Below are 21,533 nucleotides of genomic sequence, written 5' to 3'. Positions count from 1 at the left end.
CCAAAGCTATATGCAGGCCTTACCCAAAGCTATATACAGGCCTTACCCAAAGCTATATACAGGCCTTACCCAAAGCCATATGCAGGCCTTACCCAAAGCCATATGCAGGCCTTACCCAAAGCCATATGCAGGCCTTACCCAAAGCCATATGCAGGCCTTACCCAAAGCTATATACAGGCCTTACCCAAAGCCATATGCAGGCCTTACCCAAAGCTATATACAGGCCTTACCCAAAGCTATATACAGGCCTTAACCAAAGCCATATATATATTTTTTTTTTGGTCAACTGTCAAACAAACCAAAATGTAACTTTCAACTCCAAGAAAACACAGAGATTTACTATACCTTTTCTGCTACCTTTTTCTCTTCATGGGCTCTGTTCCATCGTCTCTATGATGTAATCTAACAGCGTGGATGAGATACTGTCTAACTGACATAAATACGTTTCCTCATACAAAGGATGATGCTGAAACAAGCAACTTGTCTTTTAAAAAAGCAACGTCAGTGAATGTCTTGAGTTCAGTAACTGTTTTATTCAAACCGTTATAACATGGCCAACATGGTCATATTATATACCCTTATAACATGGTTATAACATGGTTATAACATGGTTGTAACATGGCCAACATGGTCATATTATATACCCTTATAACATGGTTTAACATGGTTATAACATGGTTATAACATGGCCAACATGGTCATATTATATACCCTTATAACATGGTTTAACATGGTTATAACATGGTTTAACATGGTTATAACATGGTTGTAACATGGTTATAATATGGTTGTACAGGTCAAGCCAGCTGTAAAAACAACATCATGTAAATGTCTAATAGTTGTTGGCTTCATTTCTGAAATATGTGTGAGTAAATGGATTCAAGTTGTTCCTGAATGAATTATTCTGACAAATTAGTGTTGGTCACTTAACACTTGATCCCACATACTTGATCTCACATACTTGATCCCACATCGTTACAAGGCTGTAATACGAACTCTAGTCACCAGAAATGTAGATTTTAGATTCAAGCAAAAGTTAATAAGCATTTATAAGTTACTTCGAAGCAATTATCTAATGAATGTTTTATAAACAATGCTAATAACACAACTAAATGCACAGGAAAAAGAGTATTTACAGAGGAAAAAGGCACAGTGATGACCGATTGATCCTGGTCACAGGGATCAGCTGGTCTGCAGCTTGGCAACAGGCAAGTGGTGTCATCCTCCTTCGCTTTCGAATTAGGACATTCATGCAGATTCTTCATCCACAATAATGGGAAGACCGGCTTCATTTCCCTGACTAGGGGCTAAAATGCAAGCGAGGAAAATCATATTAGAATGTGTGGACGTTCAAAGAAATACGACGTAACAAGTTCACTTTGTATTTCATGTAAAGAACCCTTCTCACCTGGTTGCAGCTGCATCGGCCTCTGCTGCGGCCTCAGCTGCTTTTCAGGAACAAGAACAATAACAAATATGAAAAATAAAACACAAAACAGTAAAAAAAAAACTACATTCACTAATTGTTTTGTGAAAAAAGTTAAGAGGCCTGGAAAGGAAATCCTGAAATAAATCCTGAACTACAAAAGCTGCCGTGTTCACGGCCCTGATAGGTCCCCTGATTGTGTCCCTTTTCTGCTGTGTGAAGTCAGCGTAGGGCACCTTATTTGTAGTGCACTACTTCTGACCAGGGCTCCCTAGGTTTGGTTTGGCAGGCCGTGAATCATTCTGCACCTCAGAGAGGCTGGTCTGCTCTCTGTGTTTCTCTGTGTCTCTCTGTGTGTCTCTGTGTGTCTCTCTCTCTATATCTATGTGTGTCTCTCTGTGTGTGTGTCTCTCTGTGTGTCTCTCCGTGTGTCTGTGTCCCTCTCTCTGTGTCTCTGTGTCTCTCTGTGTGTCTCACTATGGGTCTCTCTGTGTGTCTCTCTGTGTGTCTCTCTCTGTATATCTCTGTGTGTCTCTCTGTATATCTCTGTGTGTCTCTCTGTGTGTGTCTCTCCGTGTGTGTGTGTCCCTCTCTCTGTGTCTCTGTGTGTCTTTCTGTGATTCTATACTGAACCACTGGTTCAATTCAACTATCTACATAATTTGGACACACCTACTCATTCAAGTGTTTTTCTTTATATTTACTATTTTCTACATTGTAGAATAATAGTGAAGACATCAAAACTATGAAATAACACACATGGAATCATGTAGTAACCAAAAAAGTGTTAAACAAATCAAAACATATTTAATATGTTTGAGATTCTTCAAATAGCCACCCTTTGCCTTGATGACAGCTTTGCACACTCTTGGCATTCTCTCAACCAGCTTTTCTTAAATTCCACCTTATTTAACCAGGTAGGCCAGTTGAGAACAAATTCTCATTTACAACTGCGACCTGGCCAAGATAAAGCAAAGCAGTGCGACAAAAACAACAACACAGAGTTACACATGGGATAAACAAACTTCATGAGGTAGTCACCTGGAATGCATTTCAATTAACCGGTGTGCCTTGTTAAAAGTTCATTTGTGGAATTTATTTCCCATTGAAATGGTTTGGGATGCAGAGTGAAAGATAGCAGCCAACAAGTGCTCAGCATATGTGGGAACTCCTTCAAGACTATTGGAAAAACATTCCAGGTGAAGCTGGTTGAGAGAATGCCAAGCGTGTGCAATGCTGTCATCAAGGCAAAGGGTGGCTACTTTGAAGAATCTCAAATATAAAATATATTTTGCTTTGTTTAACACCACTATTCAACCCTATACTGGCCCACTGGTTCTATTCCACTATATACTGGCCCACTGGTTCTATTCAACTATATACTGGCCCACTGGTTCTATTCAACCCTATACTGGCCCACTGGTTCTATTCCACTATATACTGGCCCACTGGTTCTATTCAGCTATATACTGGCCCGGCCCACTGGTTCTATTCCACTATATACTGGCCCACTGGTTCTATTCAGCTATATACTGGCCCACTGGTTCTGGCCCACTGGTTGTATTCAACTATATACTGGCCCACTGGTTCTATTCAACTATATACTGGCCCACTGGTTCTATTCAGCTATATACTGGCCCACTGGTTCTATTCAGCTATATACTGGCCCACTGGTTCTATTCAACTATATACTGGCCCACTGGTTCTATTCCACTATATACTGGCCCACTGGTTCTATTCAACCCTATACTGGCCCACTGGTTCTATTCAGCTATATACTGGCCCACTGGTTCTATTCAACTATATACTGGCCCACTGGTTCTATTCCACTATATACTGGCCCACTGGTTCTATTCAACTATATACTGGCCCACTGGTTCTATTCAACCCTATACTGGCCCACTGGTTCTATTCCACTATATACTGGCCCACTGATTCTATTCAACCCTATACTGGCCCACTGGTTCTATTCAACCCTATACTGGCCCACTGGTTCTATTCCACTATATACTGGCCCACTGGTTCTATTCCACTATATACTGGCCCACTGGTTCTATTCCACTATATACTGGCCCACTGGTTCTATTCAGCCAAAGCCTTTTCCTTTATCGGTTATATGATGTTATGTTAATAATATGTGATATTATTATATAATATATTATAGTATACTATAGTTATATTAATGGTACTTTGCATTAGACAAATACACTATCGAAATGCGCAATACATGAGACTTGGCAGTAATTTGAATTGGGACTCATTAAGTAAATTGACAAGATTAGTAATGTCTTCCATCACCATGGAACCTCTAGGGTCAGTGAGGGATCATGTTAGTAATGTCTTCCATCACCATGGAACCACTAGGGTCAGTGAGGGATCATGTTAGTAATGTCTTCCATCACCATGGAACCTCTAGGGTCAGTGAGGGATCATGTTAGTAATGTCTTCCATCACCATGGAACCTCTAGGGTCAGTGAGGGATCATGTTAGTAATGTCTTCCATCACCATGGAACCACTAGGGTCAGTGAGGGATCATGTTAGTAATGTCTTCCATCACCATGGAACCTCTAGGGTCAGTGAGGGATCATGTTAGTAATGTCTTCCATCACCATGGAACCTCTAGGGTCAGTGAGGGATCATGTTAGTAATGTCTTCCATCACCATGGAACCTCTAGGGTCAGTGAGGGATCATGTTAGTAATGTCTTCCATCACCATGAAACCTCTAGGGTCAGTGAGGGATCATGTTAGTAATGTCTTCCATCACCATGGAACCTCTAGGGTCAGTGAGGGATCATGTTAGTAATGTCTTCCATCACCATGAAACCTCTAGGGTCAGTGAGGGATCATGTTAGTAACCCTGGTAACAGACCTATTCCTAACCCTGGTAACAGACCCATCCATAACCCTGGTAACAGAAACATCCATAACCCTGGTAACAGACCCATCCATAACCCTGGTAACAGACCCATCCATAACCCTGGTAACAGTACTAGCCCTAACCCTGGTAACAGACCCATCCATAACCCTGGTAACAGTACTAGCCCTAACCCTGGTAACAGACCCATCCATAACCCTGGTAACAGACCCATCCATAACCCTGTTAACAGACCCATCCATAACCCTGGTAACAGACCCATCCATAACCCTGGTAACAGACCCATCCATAACCCTGGTAACAGACCCATCCATAACCCTGGTAACAGTACTAGCCCTAACCCTGGTAACAGACCCATCCATAACCCTGGTAACAGTACTAGCCCTAACCCTGGTAACAGACCCATCCATAACCCTGGTAACAGACCCATCCATAACCCTGTTAACAGACACATCCATAACCCTGGTAACAGACCCATCCATAACCCTGGTAACAGACCCATCCATAACCCTGGTAACAGTACTAGCCCTAACTCTGGTAACAGACCCATCCATAACCCTGCTAACAGTACTAGCCCTAACCCTGGTAACAGACCCATCCATAACCCTGTTAACAGACCCATCCATAACCCTGGTAACAGACCCATCCATAACCCTGTTAACAGACCCATCCATAACCCTGGTAACAGACCCATCCATAACCCTGGTAACAGACCCATCCATAACCCTGGTAACAGTACTAGCCCTAACCCTGGTAACAGACCCATCCATAACCCTGGTAACAGTACTAGCCCTAACCCTGGTAACAGACCCATCCATAACCCTGGTAACAGACCCATCCATAACCCTGTTAACAGACCCATCCATAACCCTGGTAACAGACCCATCCATAACCCTGGTAACAGACCCATCCATAACCCTGGTAACAGTACTAGCCCTAACCCTGGTAACAGACCCATCCATAACCCTGGTAACAGTACTAGCCCTAACCCTGGTAACAGACCCATCCATAACCCTGGTAACAGACCCATCCATAACCCTGGTAACAGACCCATCCATAACCCTAGTAACAGTACTAGCCCTAACCCTGGTAACAGACCCATCCATAACCCTGGTAACAGATCCATCCATAACACTGGTAACAGTACTAGCCCTAACCCTGGTAACAGACCCATCCATAACCCTGGTAACAGTACTAGCCCTAACCCTGGTAACAGACCCATCCATAACCCTGGTAACAGTACTAGCCCTAACCCTGGTAACAGACCCATCCATAACCCTGGTAACAGACCCATCCATAACCCTGGTAACAGACCCATCCCTATCCCTGGTAACAGACCCATCCATAACCCTGGTAACAGTACTATCCCTGGTAACAGACCCATCCATAACCCTGGTAACAGACCTATCCATAACCCTGGTAACAGACCCATCCATAACCCTGGTAACAGACCCATCCATAACCCTGGTAACAGACCCATCCATAACCCTGGTAACAGACCCATCCATAACGCTGGTAACAGTACTAGCCCTAACCCTGGTAACAGACCCATCCATAACCCTGGAAACAGACCCATCCATAACCCTGGTAACAGACCCATCCATAACCCTGGTAACAGTACTAGCCCTAACTCTGGTAACAGACCCATCCATAACCCTGCTAACAGTACTAGCCCTAACCCTGGTAACAGACCCATCCATAACCCTGGTAACAGACCCATCCATAACCCTGGTAACAGTACTAGCCATAACCCTGGTAACAGACCCATCCATAACCCTGGTAACAGACAGGGTAATGAGACAGCAGAACAGGGGAAAGTCTACATAGATGAATATTCACCTGGACTCCTAGCTAGCTGTGTTCAGGGGGGTCACTGAGTACAGTAGGCTAAGTGGAACACTTATCAGGTTACTGTTGATCATTGGCAGTAAATGAACATTGTGTACTTGGTCTTGTCAATGGGACAATAAAGAGGGTTAATCCCCTTGTCGTTGGATTAATACCGTAAGGGACAGGTTTCCAGTCAGACACAGGTTAATCCTAAAGTCTCTGACTAAAAAGCAATTTGAACTGAGATCATGTTTTTTTTGTACAGGACTAGGCTTCATCTGTGTCTGACTGATGTGTTTTTACAGCTGCTTGAACAAACAGGTATTACATCCTTATCAAAACTGTCACGCATTCACAACTGATCCATGTCCATCCTGAAACAGGCCTCTTGTGTGCCGTGAGCAGATATGAGGACGGCAGAAAAGGCGTGATTTGCATTGGAAATAGAGGAACATGATCATGTTGGTTTTGAACAGGTTACTTTGGCTGCGTTTACACAAGCAGTCCAATTCTGATATTTTGCCCAATTATTGGCAAAAGAGCTGATCAGGTTGGTCAAAATACCAATTAGTGGGGAAAAAATCAGAATTGGGCTGCCTGTGTAAACGCAGCCTGTGACTGTCTGTCTGTGCCTACAGTACCTGGGTCCTGGGCTGCAGGAGGAGGCTCTGGAGAGCTGGCTGGCTGCTCGGGAGAAGTGGCTGCTGCAGGAGCATCGGCTGCAGGCTGGGTCTCACTCTGAGCCGGGGCCTCCTCTGCAGGGGCTGGGGACGGGTCTGTGGTGTCTGCAGGAGGCTCGGCTTGGGCTGCAGCCGGAGCAGGCTGGGCCTCCTCTCCTGTGGCTGCTACGATCACTGTGTGGGACAATAAAGAGGGTTAATGGGATGGTCTCACTGTCCTCCGTAACCTTACCGTTCTCATTAGCCGCCCCTGGCAGTGGAACACAGAACATCAGCCATATGCTGGGAGGTCAAGGATTGGTCAATCAAGCTATCAATGAAATGTGATTTATATAGCCCTTTTAACAACAACATTATTTTATCTTTATTTAACCAGGCAAATCAGTTAAGACCTAATTCTTATTTTCAATGATGGCCTAGGAACAGTGGGTTAACTGCCTTGTTCAGGGGCAGAACAACAGATTTGTACCTTGTCAACTCGGGGATTTGATCTTGCAACCTTTCGGTTACTAGTCCAACGCTCTAACCACTAGGCTACCCTGCCTCCCCAAAGTGCTTTACAGTAATCTACATCAACTGAAATATTCAATGTTTGATGGACATTGGTTACAACAATAGACAATAACGGTCACTCCCCTCTACCTTACTGTGAGAATTAGGCAATTATATAGTTATATAGCAACCAGCAGTGTTAGAACAGAGTCATTGGGTTTGTATGGTGTCTGTAACGTGATGACTAGGACATGGCTTCAGGTCACGATTAAGTAGCCGTGAAACTGGCAAACAATGCTTCACCTCATAGCAACACCAAAACAATCACAGCTCTTTCTCAGGCAACAGCCCAGCTAGTGTAACACGGTTGCTTATGTTTCCACCTGACACTGCAGAAATATGTCTTTCATGTTCATGTATTCCTATTGGTTGGTTGAATGTAGGTGTTATGCCATTGGTCATGCTTGTAGATAGTGGGAGATCGCAAACTTAAATGCACATTTTTTTCTATTTAACCTTTATTTAATTAGGCAAGTCAGTTAAGAACCCTTTATATTTACAATGACGGCCTACACCGGCCAAACCGGACGACGCTGGGCCAATTGTGCGCCGCCCTATGGGACTCGTACTGTTTGGTGACCTAAACTGGGATATGCTTAACGCCCCGGCAGTCCTATAATCTAGCTAGATGCCCTCAATCTCACACAAATTATCAAGAAACCTACCAGGTACAACCCTAAATCCGTAACCATGGGTACCCTCATAGATATCATCCTGACCAACCTGCCTTCTAAATACACCTCTGCTGTCTTCAACCAGGATCTCAGCGATCACTGCCTCATTGCCTGCGTCTGTACTGGGTCCGCGGTCAAACGACCACCCCTCATCACTGTCGAACGCTCCCTAAAACACTTCAGCGAGCAGGCCTTTCTAATCGACCTGACCCGGGTATCCTGGAAGGATATTGACCTCATTCCGTCAGTAGATGATGCCTGGTTGCTCTTTAAAGGTGCTTTCCTCACCATCCTAAATAAGCATGCCCCATTCAAAAAATGTAGAACTAAAAACAGCCCTTGGTTAACTCCAGACTTGACTTCCCTTGACCAGCATAAAAACATCCTGTGGCATACTGCATTAGCATCGAATAGCCCCGGCGATATGCAACTTTTCAGGGAAGTCAGGAAACAATATACACAGTCAGTTGGGAAAGCAAAGGGTAGCTTTTTCAAACATAAATTTGCATCCTGTAGCACTAATTCCAAAAGGTTTTGGGACACTAAAGTCCATGGAGAATAAGAGCACCTCCTCCCAGCTGCCCACTGCGATGAGGCTAGGAAACAATCACCACTGATAAATCTACAATAATAGATCATTTCAAGAAGCATTTTTCTACGGCTGGCCATGCTTTCCACCTGGCTATCCCTACCCCGGCCAACAGTTCTGCAACCCCCCAGAAACTTGCCCAAGCCCCCCCCGCTTCTCCTTCACCCAAATCCAGACAGCTGATATTCTGAAAGAGCTGCTAAATCTGGATCCTTACAAATCAGCTGGGCTAGACAATCTGGACCCGCTCTTTCCAAAATAATCAGCTGAAATTGTTGCAACCCCTATTACTAGCCAGTTCAACCTCTCTTCGTATTGTCTGAGATCCCCAAAGATTGGAAAGCTGCCGCGGTCATCCCCTCTCTTCAAAGGGCGAGACACTCTAGACCCAAACTGTTATAGACCTACAGTTGAACTAATTTTTCAACCACTCCACAAATTTCTTGTTAACAAACTATAGTTTTGGCAAGTCGGTTAGGACATCTACTTTGTGCATGACATAAGTCATTTTTACAACAACTGTTTACAAACATATTATTTAACTTATAATTCACTGTATCACAATTCCAGTGGTTCAGAAGTGTACATACACTAAGTTGACTGTGCCTTTAAACAGCTAGGAAAATTCCAGAAAATGATGACATGGCTTCAGAAGCTTCTGATAGGCTAATTGACATAATTTGAGTCAATTGGAGGTGTACCTGTGGATGTATTCGAAGGCCTTCCTTCAAACTCAGTGCCTCTTTGCTTGACATCATGGGAAAATCAAAAGAAATCAGCCAAGACTTCAGAAAACAAATGTAGACCTCCACAAGTCTGGTTCATCCTTGGGAGCAATTTCCAAACGCCTGAAGATACCACGTTCATCTGTACAAACAATAGTACGCAAGCATAAACACCACACACAGCCATCATACCGCTCAGGAAGGAGACGCGTTCTGTCTCCTAGAGATGAACGTACCTTGGTGCGAAAAGTGCAAATCAATACCAGAACAACAGCAAAGGACCTTGTGAAGATGCTGGAGGAAACAGGTACAAAGTATCCACAGTAAAACGAGTCCTATATCGACATAACCTGAAAGGCCGCCAAGCAAGGAAGGGGCCACTGCCCCAAAACTGCCATAAAAAAGTCTGACTATGGTTTGCAACTGCACATGGGGACAAAGATCGTACTTTTTGTTGAGAAATGTCCTCTGGTCTGATGAAACAAAAATATAACTGTTTGGCCATAATGACCATTGTTATGTTTGGAGGAAAAAGGGGGAGGCTTGCAAGGCTTCCAAGTTAAACAATTTAAAGGCAATGCTACTAAATACTAATTGAGTGTATGTAAACTTATGACCCACTGGGAATGTGATGAAAGAAGTAAAAGCTGAAATAAATAATTCTCTCTACTATTATTCTGACATTTCACATTCTTAAAATAAAGTGGGATCCAAACTGACCTAAAACAGGGACTTTTTACTAGGATTAAATGTCAGGCTAAGGTGTATGTAAACTTCCGACTTCAACTGTATATCCATCCTAACCTGCCTTTCTAAAATCTTCGAAAGCCAAGTTAACAAACAGATCACCGACCATTTCGAATTCCACCGTACCTTCTTCACTATGCAATCTGGTTCCTGAGCTGGTCATGGGTGTACCTCAGCCACGCTCAAGGTCCTAAACAATATCATAACCGCCATCAATAAAAGACAGTACTGTGCAGCCATATTCATCGACCTGGCCAAGGATTTTGAATCTGTCAATCGCCGTATTCTTATCGGCAGACTCAAGAGCCTTCCTTTCTCAAATGACTGCCTCGCCTCTTTCGCCAACTACTTCTCAGATAGAGTTCAGTGTGTCAAATCGGAGGGCCTGTTGTCCAGACCTCTGGAAGTCTCTATGGGGGTGCCACAGGGTTAAATTCTCGGGCCGACTCTTTTCTCTGTATATATCAATGACGTCGCTCTTGCTGCTGGTGATTCTGTGATCCACCTCTACGCAGATGGCACCATTCTGTATACATCTGGCCCTTCTTTGAACACTGTGTTAACAAACCTCTAAATGAGCTTCAATGCCACAGAACACTTTTTCTGTGGCCTCCAACTGCTTTTAAATGCTAGTAAAACTAAATGCATGCTCTTCAACCGATCGCTGTCCGCACCTGCCCGCCCGTCCAGCATCACTACTCTGGACGGTTCTGACTTAGAATATGTGGACAACTACAAATACCTAGGTGTCTGGTTAGACTTTAAACTCTCCTTCCAGACTCACATTAAGCATCTCCAATCCAAAGTGAAATCTAGAATCGGCTTCCTATTTCGCTACAAAGCCTCCGTCACTCATGCTGCCAAACATATCCTCGTAAAACTGACTATCCTACCGATCCTTGACTTTGGCGATGTCATTTACAAAATATCCTCCAACACTCTACTCAATAAACTGGATGCAGTCTATCACAATGCCATCCGTTTTGTCATCAAAGCCCCATATTCTACCCACCACTGCGACCTGTACGCTCTCGTTGGCTGGTCCTCGCTACATATTCGTCAGCAGACCCACTGGCTCCAGGTCATCTATAAGTCTTTGCTAGGTAAAGCCCCGCCTTAGCTCACTGATAAATATATATATATATATTATATATATTGTGTCTAAATCAAGTTGGTCTATCAACAACATATCAGTTGACCACAGGAAGAAAGGCGAAGAAAATACCCAGTTAATGATCATATGAAACACAGGCCTCAGGCTAACACAGATTAACTTCCTCACCCACCACAGGAATGTGTGTACAGGGATATGAAGCCTGGAGGCCAAGACTAAGGGATATGAGACCGGGCATAGCAGTCGTTTGGAAATTGCTTCCAAGGATGAACCAGACTTGTGGAGGTCTACATGAATCTACTAGCAGGAGTATCTAAACTCAGCAAAAATAGAAACGTCCTCTCACTGTCAACTGCGTTTATTTTCAGCAAACTTAACATGTGTAAATATTTGTATGAACATAACAAGATTCAACAACTGAGACATAAACTGAACAAGTTCCACAGACATGTGACTAACAGAAATGGAATAATGTGTCAAAGAGGGAGGGGGGGGGGGTCAAAATCAAAAGTAACAGTCAGTAACAGTATCTCCTCCTCAGTCAGTATCTGGTGTGGCCACCAGCTGCATTAAGTCCTGCAGTGCATCTCCTCCTCATGGACTGCACCAGATTTGCCAGTTCTTGCTGTGAGATGTTAACCCACTCTTCCACCAAGGCACCTGCAAATTCCCGGACATTTCTGGGGGAGATGGCCCTAGCCCTCACCCTCCGATCCAACAGGTCCCAGACGTGCTCAATGGGATTGACATCCGGGCTCTTTGCTGGCCATGGCAGAACACTGACATTCCTGTCTTGCAGGATATCACGCACAGAACGAGCAGTATAGCTGGTGGCATTGTCATGCTGGAGGGTCGGGTCAGGATGAGCCTGCAGGAAGGGTACCACATGAGGGAGGAGGATGTCTTCCCTGTAACGCACAGCGTTAAGATTGTTTGCAATGACAACAAGCTCAGTCCGATGATGCTGTGACACACCGCCCTAGACCATGACGGACCTCCACCTCCAAATCGATCCCGCTCCAGAGTACAGGCCTCGGTGACCTTAATTGTCTAACGTCTGTAAGCTGTTAGTGTCTTAACGACCGTTCCACAGGTGCATGTTCATTAATTGTTTATGGTTCATTGAACAAGCATGGGAAACAGTGTTTGAACCCTTTACAATGAAGATCTGTGAAGTTATTTGGATTTTTACGAATGATCTTTGAAAGACAGGGTCCTGAAAAAGGGACGTTTGTTTTTTTGCTGAGTTTACATTATTCTAGTTGCAGGAGTATCTACATTTATACTAGGCTTACACAACTTTTACAAACCATTTGCATTCATGAACAACCATTTGCATTGAATGCACATCTTCACACTAACATCCCTCAGAAACCAACCCCCTCTTTTACGCTAATGCTACTCTCTGTTTATCATATATGCATAGCCATACCCCTACATGTACATACTCCCTCAATCAGCCTGACTAACCGGTGTCTGTATGTAGCCTCGCTACTTTTATAGCCTCACTACTGTTTATAGCCTCTCTACTGTATATAGCCTGTCTTTTTACTGTTGTTTTATTTCTTTACCTGCCTACTGTTCACCTAATACCTTTTTGCACTATTGGTTAGAGCCTGTAAGTAAGCATTTCACTGTAAGGTCTCTACACCTGTTGTATTCGGCGCACGTGACAAATAAACTTTGATTTAATTTGAAATCAATACTCAAACCTTAGATCAAAAAATGCAGGTGGTGGGGAAGAGAAAGGCCAGTTTGAGTGAGACGACATTTACTCAGAGCGATGCCATGTACGGAGACAAAATAACCATTCAGGAGGGTGTGGGACCAAAACAGTTCCATTGACATAAAAGAAACACACCCAAGGTGTTCTGTGTGGGAATGCACCTCAAAAACCAAAGCAAAACTATTTTTCACTCTGTAGTTGAATACACTATTGGTTGGTGCAAGTTGACAATGTCCTTGTTCTGCGTGAGAGGAGTTAGGTCAGGTTAAAGGAGTCATATGCAAAACTAAGGAAATGTCCCTGCTGCCACATGTTCATCTGACCCAGAGGAAGAGATTAGAGCATTTCTATGAATGCCAAACAGTGGATATGGATAATTTGCAGCGCACCAGTGGGAACATTAACTTTAGAGTGAGCAACACACTGTTTAGCGTATTTGGAGTGTCTATAATACAAGTCATTTCCAGTGTTCTGGGGTTGATGGTCACTGCAGTAGTTGATGTGTCGGGGGGCTAGGGTCAGTCTGTTATATCTGGAGTATTTCTCCTGTCTTATCCGGTGTCCTGTGTGAATTTAAGTATGCTCTCTAATTCTTTCTTTCTTTCTTTCTCTCTCTCTCGGAGGACCTGAGCCCTAGGACCATGCCTCAGGACTACCTGGCATGATGACTCATTGCTGTCTCCAGTCCACCTGGCCGTGCTGCTGCTCCAGTTTCAACTGTTCTGCCTGCGGCTATGGAACCCTGACCTGTTCACTGTGATTACTATTATTTGACCATGCTGGTCATTTATGAACATTTGAACATCTTGGCCATGTTCTGTTATAATCTCCACCCGACACAGCCAGAAGAGGACTGGCCACCCCTCATAGCCTGGTTCCTCTCTAGGTTTCTTCCTAGGTTTTTGGCCTTTCTAGGGAGTTTTTCCTAGCCACCGTGCTTCTACACCTGCATTGCTTGCTGTTTGGGGTTTTAGGCTGGGTTTCTGTACAGCACATTGATATATCAGCTGATGTAAGAAGGGCAAAATAAATACATTTGATTTGAGTGTTATGGATTATTGTCATATCTGTTGATAGTGATTGACACCAGACTGGAGGTACAAGGACTGAGGACAAACTGATTATTCACTGTTGTATTGATGACATTATGTTGAACACTGTGTGATTCTGTAGCACCTGACATCCTGCAAGACTCTCTGACTGGTGTTTACGGAACACTTGGTGCTGTCTGATTAGAACATTAAGGACATGTCTCCAAGAGGACAGTTAGAAGCAGAGAAATGTCTATGTTGAATGCTGTCTCTCTGTTGCAACTTGTAATAAAACAGATATTTGCAACTGCTTTCTGTTTTTTTCACCTGGAAATTCCTATTACATATCTTATTAATAGAATAGCTATTTACTATCATAGATATTCAGAGAAATGATGACAGGGATAATCTTGTTTTTCATGGTCTGAGAGTCTTTAGGTGCCTTTTGGCAAACTCAATTCGGGCTGTCGTGCATTTTACTGAGGAGTGACTTACATCTGGCCACTCTACCATAAAAGCCTGATTTGTGGAGTGCTGCAGAGATGGTTGTCCTTTTGGACGGTTCTCCCATCTGCACAGAGGAACTATGGAGCTCTGTTAGAGTGACCATCGCGTTCTTGGTCATCTCCCTGACCAACACCCTTCCAAATCATGTCCAATCAATTGAATTTACCACAGGTGGACTCCAATCAAGTTGTAGAAACAGCTCAAGGATGATCAATGGAAACAGGATGCACCTGATCTCAATTTCGTGTCTCATAGCAAAGGGTCTGAACACTTATTTTTTTAAAACCTGTTTTTGCTTTACCTTTGTGGGGTATTGTGTGTAGATTGACAAGGATTTTCTATTTATTTAATCAGCTTTAGAATAAGGCTGTAACGTAGCAAAATGTGGAATTAGTCAAGGTGTCTGAATACTTTCCGAATGCACTGTATTTCGAATATTTTGTATTCTGTACAGGCTTCCTTCTTTTCACTCTGTCATTTAGGTTAGTATTTTGGAGTAACTACAATGTTGTTGTAGATCGTCACAAAATGGCGCCGACAGAGAGGGCTGCCTCACTTCTAGTCCTTAGGAAACTGCAGTATTATGTTTTTTATGTATTATTTCTTACTCTGTTAGCCCAGAAAGTGACCAGGACTATGACCAGTAATACGACTTTCCCGAAGCGGATCCTTTGTCCAAACCACCCAGGCCATTTTAGCTGATTCCAGAGGCTGACCCAAAACAACGCCGCCAGAGAAGAGGTAGACGGAGCGGTCTTCTGGTCAGACTTCGAAGGCGCTCACACCATCTACCGCTTCCGAGTATATTACTCGCTAATGTCTGGTCTATAGATAGCAAGGTAGATGAAATTATGGCAAGGGTTGCTTTCCAGAGAGACATCAGGGATTGTAACATCTGCTTCACGGAAACATGGCTCTCTCGGGAATATGCTGTCGGAGTCCATACAGCCACCTGGATTCTTTGTACGTCGCACCGACAGGAATAAACATCTCTCCGGGAAGAAGAAAGGCGGGGGTGTATGTTTCATGATTAACAACTCATGGTGTAATTGTAACAACATACAGGAACTCAAGTACTTTTATTCACCTGACCTAGAATTCCTCACAATCAAATGCTGACCATATTATCTCCCAAAAGAATTCTCCTCGGTTATTGTCACAGACGTGTATATCCCCCCTCAAGCCGATACCACAACAGCCCTCAAGGAACTTCACTGGACTTCATGCAAACTGGAAACCACATATCCTGAGGCTGCATTTATGGTAGCTGGGGATTTTAACAAAGCAAATTTGAGAAGAAGGCAACCGAAATTCTATCAACATATTGACTGTAGCACTCATGCTGGCAAAACACTGGATCACTGCTACTCTAACTTCCGCGATGCATACAAGGCCCTCCCCCGCCCTCCCATCGGCAAATCTGACCACGACTCCATTTTGCTCCTCCCTTCCTATAGGCAGAAACTCAAACAGGATGTACCCGTGTTAAGAAGTATTCAACGCTGGTCTGACCAATCGGAATCCACGCTCCAAGATTGTTTTGATCATGAGGACTGGAAAATGTAGCCTCAGAGAATAATATCGATGTATACGCTGATTCAGTGCTGATTCGGTGAGTGAATTTATAAGGAGATGTTGTACCCACTGTGACTATTAAAACCTACCCTAACCAGAAACCGTGGATAGATGGCGGCATTCGCGCAAAACTGAATGTGCGAACCATCGCATTTAACCATGGCAATGTGACTGGAAACATGGCCGAATACAAACAGTGTAGTTATTCCCTCCGTAAGGCAATCAAACAGGCAAAACGTCAGTACAGAGACAAAGTGGAGTCGCAATTCAACGGCTCAGACACGAGACATATGTGGAAGGGTCTACAGACAATCACGGACTACAAAAAGAAAACCAGCCACGTCACGGACACCGACGTCTTTCTTCCAGACAAACTAAACAACTTCTTTGCCCGCTTTGACGATAATACAGCGCCACCGACGTGGCCCGCTTCCAAGGACTGTGGGCCCCCCCTCTCCTTCTCCGTGGCCGACATGAGTAAGACATTTAAACGTGTTAACCCTCGCAAGGCTGCCGGCCCAGACGGCATCCCAACCCATGTCCTCAGAGCATGAGCAGACCAGCTGGCTGGTGTTTTTACGGACATATTCAATCTCTCCCTATCCCAGTCTTCTGTCCCCACATGCTTCAAGATGGCCACCCTTGTTCCTGTACCCAAGAAGACAAAGGTAACTGAACTAAATGACTAGTAGCACTCACTTCTGTCATCATGAAGTGCTTTGAGAGACTAGTCAAGGATCATATCACCTCCCCCTTACCTGCCACCCTAGACTCACTTCAATTTGCTTACCGCCCCAATAGGTCCACAGACGATGCAATCGCAATCACACTGCACACTGCCCTATCCCATCTGGACAAGAGGAATACCTATGTAAGAATGTTGTTCTTTGACTACAGCTCAGCATTCAACACCATAGTACACTCCAAGCTCATCATTAAGCTAGAAGCCCTGGGTCTCAACCCCGCCCTGTGCAATTGGGTCCTGGACTTCCTGACGGGCTGCCCCCAGGTGGTGAAGGTAGGAAACAACATCTCCACTTCGATGATCCTCAGCACTGGGGTCCCACAAGGGTGTGTGCTCAGCCCGCTCCTGTACTCCCTGTTCACCCATGACTGCGTGGCCATGCACGCCTCCAACTCAATCATCAAATTTGCAGACGACACAACAGTGGTAGGCTTGATTACCAACAATGTCAAGACAGCCTACAGGGAGGAGGTGAGGGCACTTGGAGTGTTGTGTCAGCAAAACAACCTCTCACTCAATGTCAACAAAAGAAAGGAGATGATCGTGGACTTCAGGAAACAGCAGAGGGAGCAGCCCCCCATCCACATCGACGGGACAGCAGTGGAGAAGGTGAAAAGTTTTAAGTTCCTCAGCGTACACATCACAGACAAACTGAAATGGTCCACCCACACAGACAGTGTGGTGAAGAAGGCACAACAACGCCTCTTCAACCACAGGAGGCTGAAGAAATTTGGATTGTCATCAAAAACCCTCACAAACTTTTACAGATGCACAATTGAGAGCATCCTGTTGGGCTGTGTCACCGCCTGGTACGGCAACTGCTCCGCCCACAGCCGCAGGGCTCTCCAGAGGGTAGTGTGGTCTGCACAACGCAGCACCGGGGGCAAACTACCTGCCCTCCATGACACTTACAGCACCTGATGTCACAGGAAGGCCAAAAAGATCATCAAGGACAACAACCACCCGAGCCACTGCCTGTTCACACCGCTATCATCCAGAAGGCGAGGTCAGTACAGGTGCATCAAAGCCATCAGACTGTTAAATAGCCGTCACTAACACAGAAAAGCTGCTGCCTACATACAGACTTGAAATCATTGGCCACTTTAATAAATGGATCACTAGTCACTTTAATAATGTTTACATACAGTTGAAGTCGGAAGTTTACATACACCTTAGCCAAATACATTTCAACTCCGTTTTTCACAAATCCTGACATTTAATCCTAGTAAAAATTCCCCGTTTTAGGTCAGTTAGGATCCCCACTTTATTTTAAGAATGTGAAATGTCAGAATAATAGTAGAGAGAATGATTTATTTCAGATTTGATTTCTTTCATCACATTCCCAGTGGGTCAGAAGTTTACATACACTCAATTAGTATTTGGTAGCATTGCCTTTAAATTGTTTAACGTGGGTCAAACGTTTCCGGTAGCCTTCCACAAGCTTCTCACAATAAATTGGCTGAATTTTGGCCTATTCCTCCTGACAGAGCTGGTGTAACTGAGATTTGTAGGCCTCCTTGCTCGCACATGCTTTTTCAGTTCTGCCCACAAATTGTCTATAGGATTGAGGTCAGGGCTTTGTGATGGCCACTCCAATACCGTGACTTTGTTGTCCTTAAGCCATTTGCCACAACTTTGGAAGTATGCTTGGGGTCATTGTCCATTTGGAAGACCCATTTGCGACCAAACTTTAACTTCTTGACTGATGTCTTGAGATGTTGCTTCAATATATCCACATAATTTTCCTGCCTCATGATGCCATCTATTTTGTGAAGTGTACCAGTCCCTCCTGCAGCAAAGCACCCCCACAACATGATGCTGCCACCCCCGTGCTTCACAGTTGGGATGGTCTTCTTCGGCTTGCAAGCATCCCCCTTTTTCCTCCAAACATAACGATGGTCATTATGGCCAAACAGTTCTATTATTGTTTCATCAGACCAGAGGACATTTCTCCAAAAAGTGCGATCTTTGTCCCCATGTGCAGTTGCAAACCGCAGTCTGGCTTTTTTATGGCGGTTTTGGAGCAGTGGCTTCTTCCTTGCTGAATGGCTTATCAGGTTATGTCGATATAGGACTCGTTTCACTGTGGATATAGATATTTTGTAGCTGTTTCCTCCAGCATCTTCTCAAGGTCCTTTGCTGTTGTTCTGGGATTGATTTGCACTTTTCGCACCAAAGTACGTTCATCTCTAGGAGACAGATCGCGTCTCCTTCCTGAGCGGTATGATGGCTGCGTGGTCCCATGGTGTTTATACTTGCGTACTATTGTTTGTACAGATGAACGTGGTACCGTCAGGCGTTTGGGAATTGCTCCCAAGGATGAACCAGACTTGTGGAGGTCAATTTTTTTTTCTGAGGTCTTGGCTGATTTCTTTTGATTTTTCCATGATGGCAAGCAAAGAGGCACTGAGTTTGAAGGTAGGCCTTCAAATACATCCACAGGTAAACCTCCAATTGACTCAAATTATGTCAATTAGCCTATCAGAAGCTTCTAAAGCCATGACATTATTTTCTGGAACTTTCCAAGCTGTTTAAAGGCACAGTCAACTTAATGTAAACGTCTGACCCACTGGAATTGTGATACAGTGAATTATAAGTCTTTAAACAATTATTGAAAAAAATGACTTGTGTCATGCACAAAGTAGATGTCCTAACCGACTTGCCAAAACTATACTTTGTTAACAAGACATTTGTGGAGTGGTTGAAAAACTAGTTATAATGACTCCAACCTAAGTGTATGTAAACTTCCGACTGTATCCTGCATTACTCATCTCATATGTATGTACTGTATTTTATACCATCTATTGCACCTTGCCTATGCCGCTCGGTCATCGCTCATCCATATACATTCATGTACATACTTTAGATGTGTGTGTATTAGGTAGTTGTTGGGGAATTTGTTAGATATTACTTGTTAGATATTACTGCACTTTCAGAACTAGAAGCGTAAGCATTTCGCTACACTCGCATTAACATCTGCTAACCATGTGTACGTGAACAATAACATTTTATTTGATCCTCAGTTTTCTCCTATCCCAGCCATTAAACTCTGTAACTGTTTTAAAGTCACCATTGGCCTCATTGTAAAATCCCTGAGTGGTTTCCTTCCTCTCCGGCATATCAGTTAGGAAGGACACCTGTGTCTTTGTAGTGACTGGGTGTATTGATACACCATCCAGAGTGTAATTAATAACTTCACCATGCTCAAAGGGATATTCAATGCCTGTTTATTTAACATTTATTTTTTATTCACTGCTTGACTGAGGGACCTTACAGATAATTATATGTGTTGGGTACAGAGATTAGGTCGTTTTCATAAAATCATACTAAACGCTAGTACTGCACTCAGAGTGAGTCCATGCAACTTATTATGTGACTTGTTAAGTAAATGTTTACTCCAGAACTTATTTAGGCTTGCCTTAACAAAGGGGTTGAAAACTCTAAAAAACATAATTCCACTTTGACATTATGGGATATTGTGTGTAGGCCAGTGGCACACAATCTCAATTCAATCCATTTTAAATTCAGAATGTAACACAACAAAATGTGGAAAAAGTAAAGGAGGCACTGTATATAATAACAAAAAATGAGCGACAAAATTGTGTGACACATTTTTATGTCATCAAAATAATGTGTCAACAATACAAGGATGTTGTATCAATAATCTAATGACGTTCTAGTATTTGGATTTACCTGTAGTGCTGGTTCCATTGCTTTCCTCGGGTTTAGAGCTGGGCTGTCTGGTGGTGTCCTGCGCTGTCGTCTGGGTACTCGTGGAACAACCCATCCTGCTTGTCTCACATAGAGGACTGAAGAAGATGAAAATGAGATCTCCAGAGAGCCGTCTGTTGCTCTGATCACGGGCTTGATACTATTCAAATCAGCAGGACTGAAGGCAGGGATCATCAACTAGATTCAGTAGAGGGACGCCAGTTTGGGGAACCAACCGTGTTATATAGTCATTTCACTGGTCTCCACAATTGCATATTTGCGCATGCCTCGTTTTAAATACACCGGGCGACGGCTTGTTGTGGCAGCAGCAGGTTACCAACAGTGTGATGTCTGCATGGTGTAGATACTGGGCTACACAGCCTGCTTGCTGTGTGTTTCAGTACCCAGCAGAGAACAGACACCTACATTATTCAGTGCATGCGATCAGAGAAGGAGCGTGCGTGAACATTGCACTCTAATAATTGGTCACGTCACTTTAGCTGGTAAGCCTTACTGCCCTACCAAGCAAAAACGCAGTAATTGCTAATTTGGTCGAACATTTGTTCATGTAATTTTTGCTACGTTAAATACATGTTTAATAATGTGGACAAGTATCCTGCCTCTATTGTATTGTGTTTTGGAGAAAATGGGTGTCATGTTAGTAGTAACTGCATAAAGTTACTGTGAAACCAAGGTAAATAAAGGCCATTTTTCCTCAGTTTCACGCTCCGATGAGTTACTGCCTTTTTGCTTGGTAGAGCAGCATGGTATTTTGTATTTATGTAATTTACATTATTCTCATACGAATGTGAAGTACTTCAGTTCTCATGTGGTGTATTATGTATTGTTAAAAGGTTGAAAATATGAATGGATAGGCTATTTATTCAAGCAATTAGGATGCATATAGTAAAGTAAATGTGTGACATTTTATAGAAATATTTGACTTCTGAATGTTTCGATGTTTGGAAAAACAATAGTTTATCAAGTTCCATACCATGAAATAATGTTGTTGAAATAATGAAGT

The 21,533-nt window shown here is 43.6% G+C and overlaps 2 protein-coding genes across 5 annotated transcripts; one reads left to right on the top strand and one right to left on the bottom strand.

Annotated features, from left to right (window-relative positions):
- Positions 1-513: 513 nt before the first annotated feature.
- On the bottom strand, positions 514-20,904 carry si:dkey-284p5.3 (predicted GPI-anchored protein 58). The gene is made up of 4 exons (XM_029736114.1): positions 20,492-20,904; positions 6,775-6,987; positions 1,409-1,445; positions 514-1,307 (listed from the first exon to the last, which is right to left on the bottom strand). The coding sequence occupies exons 1-4, from the start codon at positions 20,583-20,585 to the stop codon at positions 1,301-1,303; spliced, it is 351 nt and encodes a 116-aa protein (XP_029591974.1). The 5' UTR covers positions 20,586-20,904; the 3' UTR covers positions 514-1,300.
- Positions 2,707-6,614, top strand: LOC115176245 (sporozoite surface protein 2-like). 4 transcript variants are annotated; one of them, XM_029736111.1, is made up of 3 exons: positions 2,707-4,432; positions 4,553-5,344; positions 5,465-6,614. In XM_029736111.1, exons 1-3 carry the CDS (start codon positions 4,222-4,224, stop codon positions 6,178-6,180), a joined length of 1,719 nt encoding a protein of 572 aa, XP_029591971.1. In that variant the 5' UTR covers positions 2,707-4,221; the 3' UTR covers positions 6,181-6,614. The 4 variants fall into 4 exon arrangements, with proteins under 4 accessions (XP_029591971.1, XP_029591970.1, XP_029591969.1 ...); XM_029736110.1 differs by having other exon boundaries at positions 2,710-5,080; positions 5,177-5,344; XM_029736109.1 differs by having other exon boundaries at positions 2,711-5,416; positions 5,561-6,614.
- Positions 20,905-21,533: the final 629 nt, after the last annotated feature.

Source organism: Salmo trutta, chromosome 36 (genome assembly GCF_901001165.1).
Source record: "Salmo trutta chromosome 36, fSalTru1.1, whole genome shotgun sequence".
NCBI lineage: Eukaryota > Metazoa > Chordata > Actinopteri > Salmoniformes > Salmonidae > Salmo > Salmo trutta.
The sequence above is the reverse complement of the archived record's forward strand: the minus strand, read 5'-3'. Positions and strand labels throughout refer to the sequence as shown.

Excerpts from the sequence above, each read along its gene's own strand:
- LOC115176245 (XM_029736108.1), top strand. The coding sequence starts at position 4,222 with ATGTTAGTAATGTCTTCCATCACCATGAAACCTCTAGGGTCAGTGAGG. Across the intron at positions 5,345-5,464 it reads CAGACCCATCCATAACCCTG|GTAACAGACCCATCCATAAC; the intron begins GTAACAGACCCA and ends GCCCTAACCCTG.
- si:dkey-284p5.3 (XM_029736114.1), bottom strand. The coding sequence starts at position 20,585 with ATGGGTTGTTCCACGAGTACCCAGACGACAGCGCAGGACACCACCAGA. Across the intron at positions 6,988-20,491 it reads CAATGGAACCAGCACTACAG|TGATCGTAGCAGCCACAGGA; the intron begins GTAAATCCAAAT and ends TGTCCCACACAG. Across the intron at positions 1,446-6,774 it reads TCCTGCAGCCCAGGACCCAG|CTGAGGCCGCAGCAGAGGCC; the intron begins GTACTGTAGGCA and ends CCTGAAAAGCAG.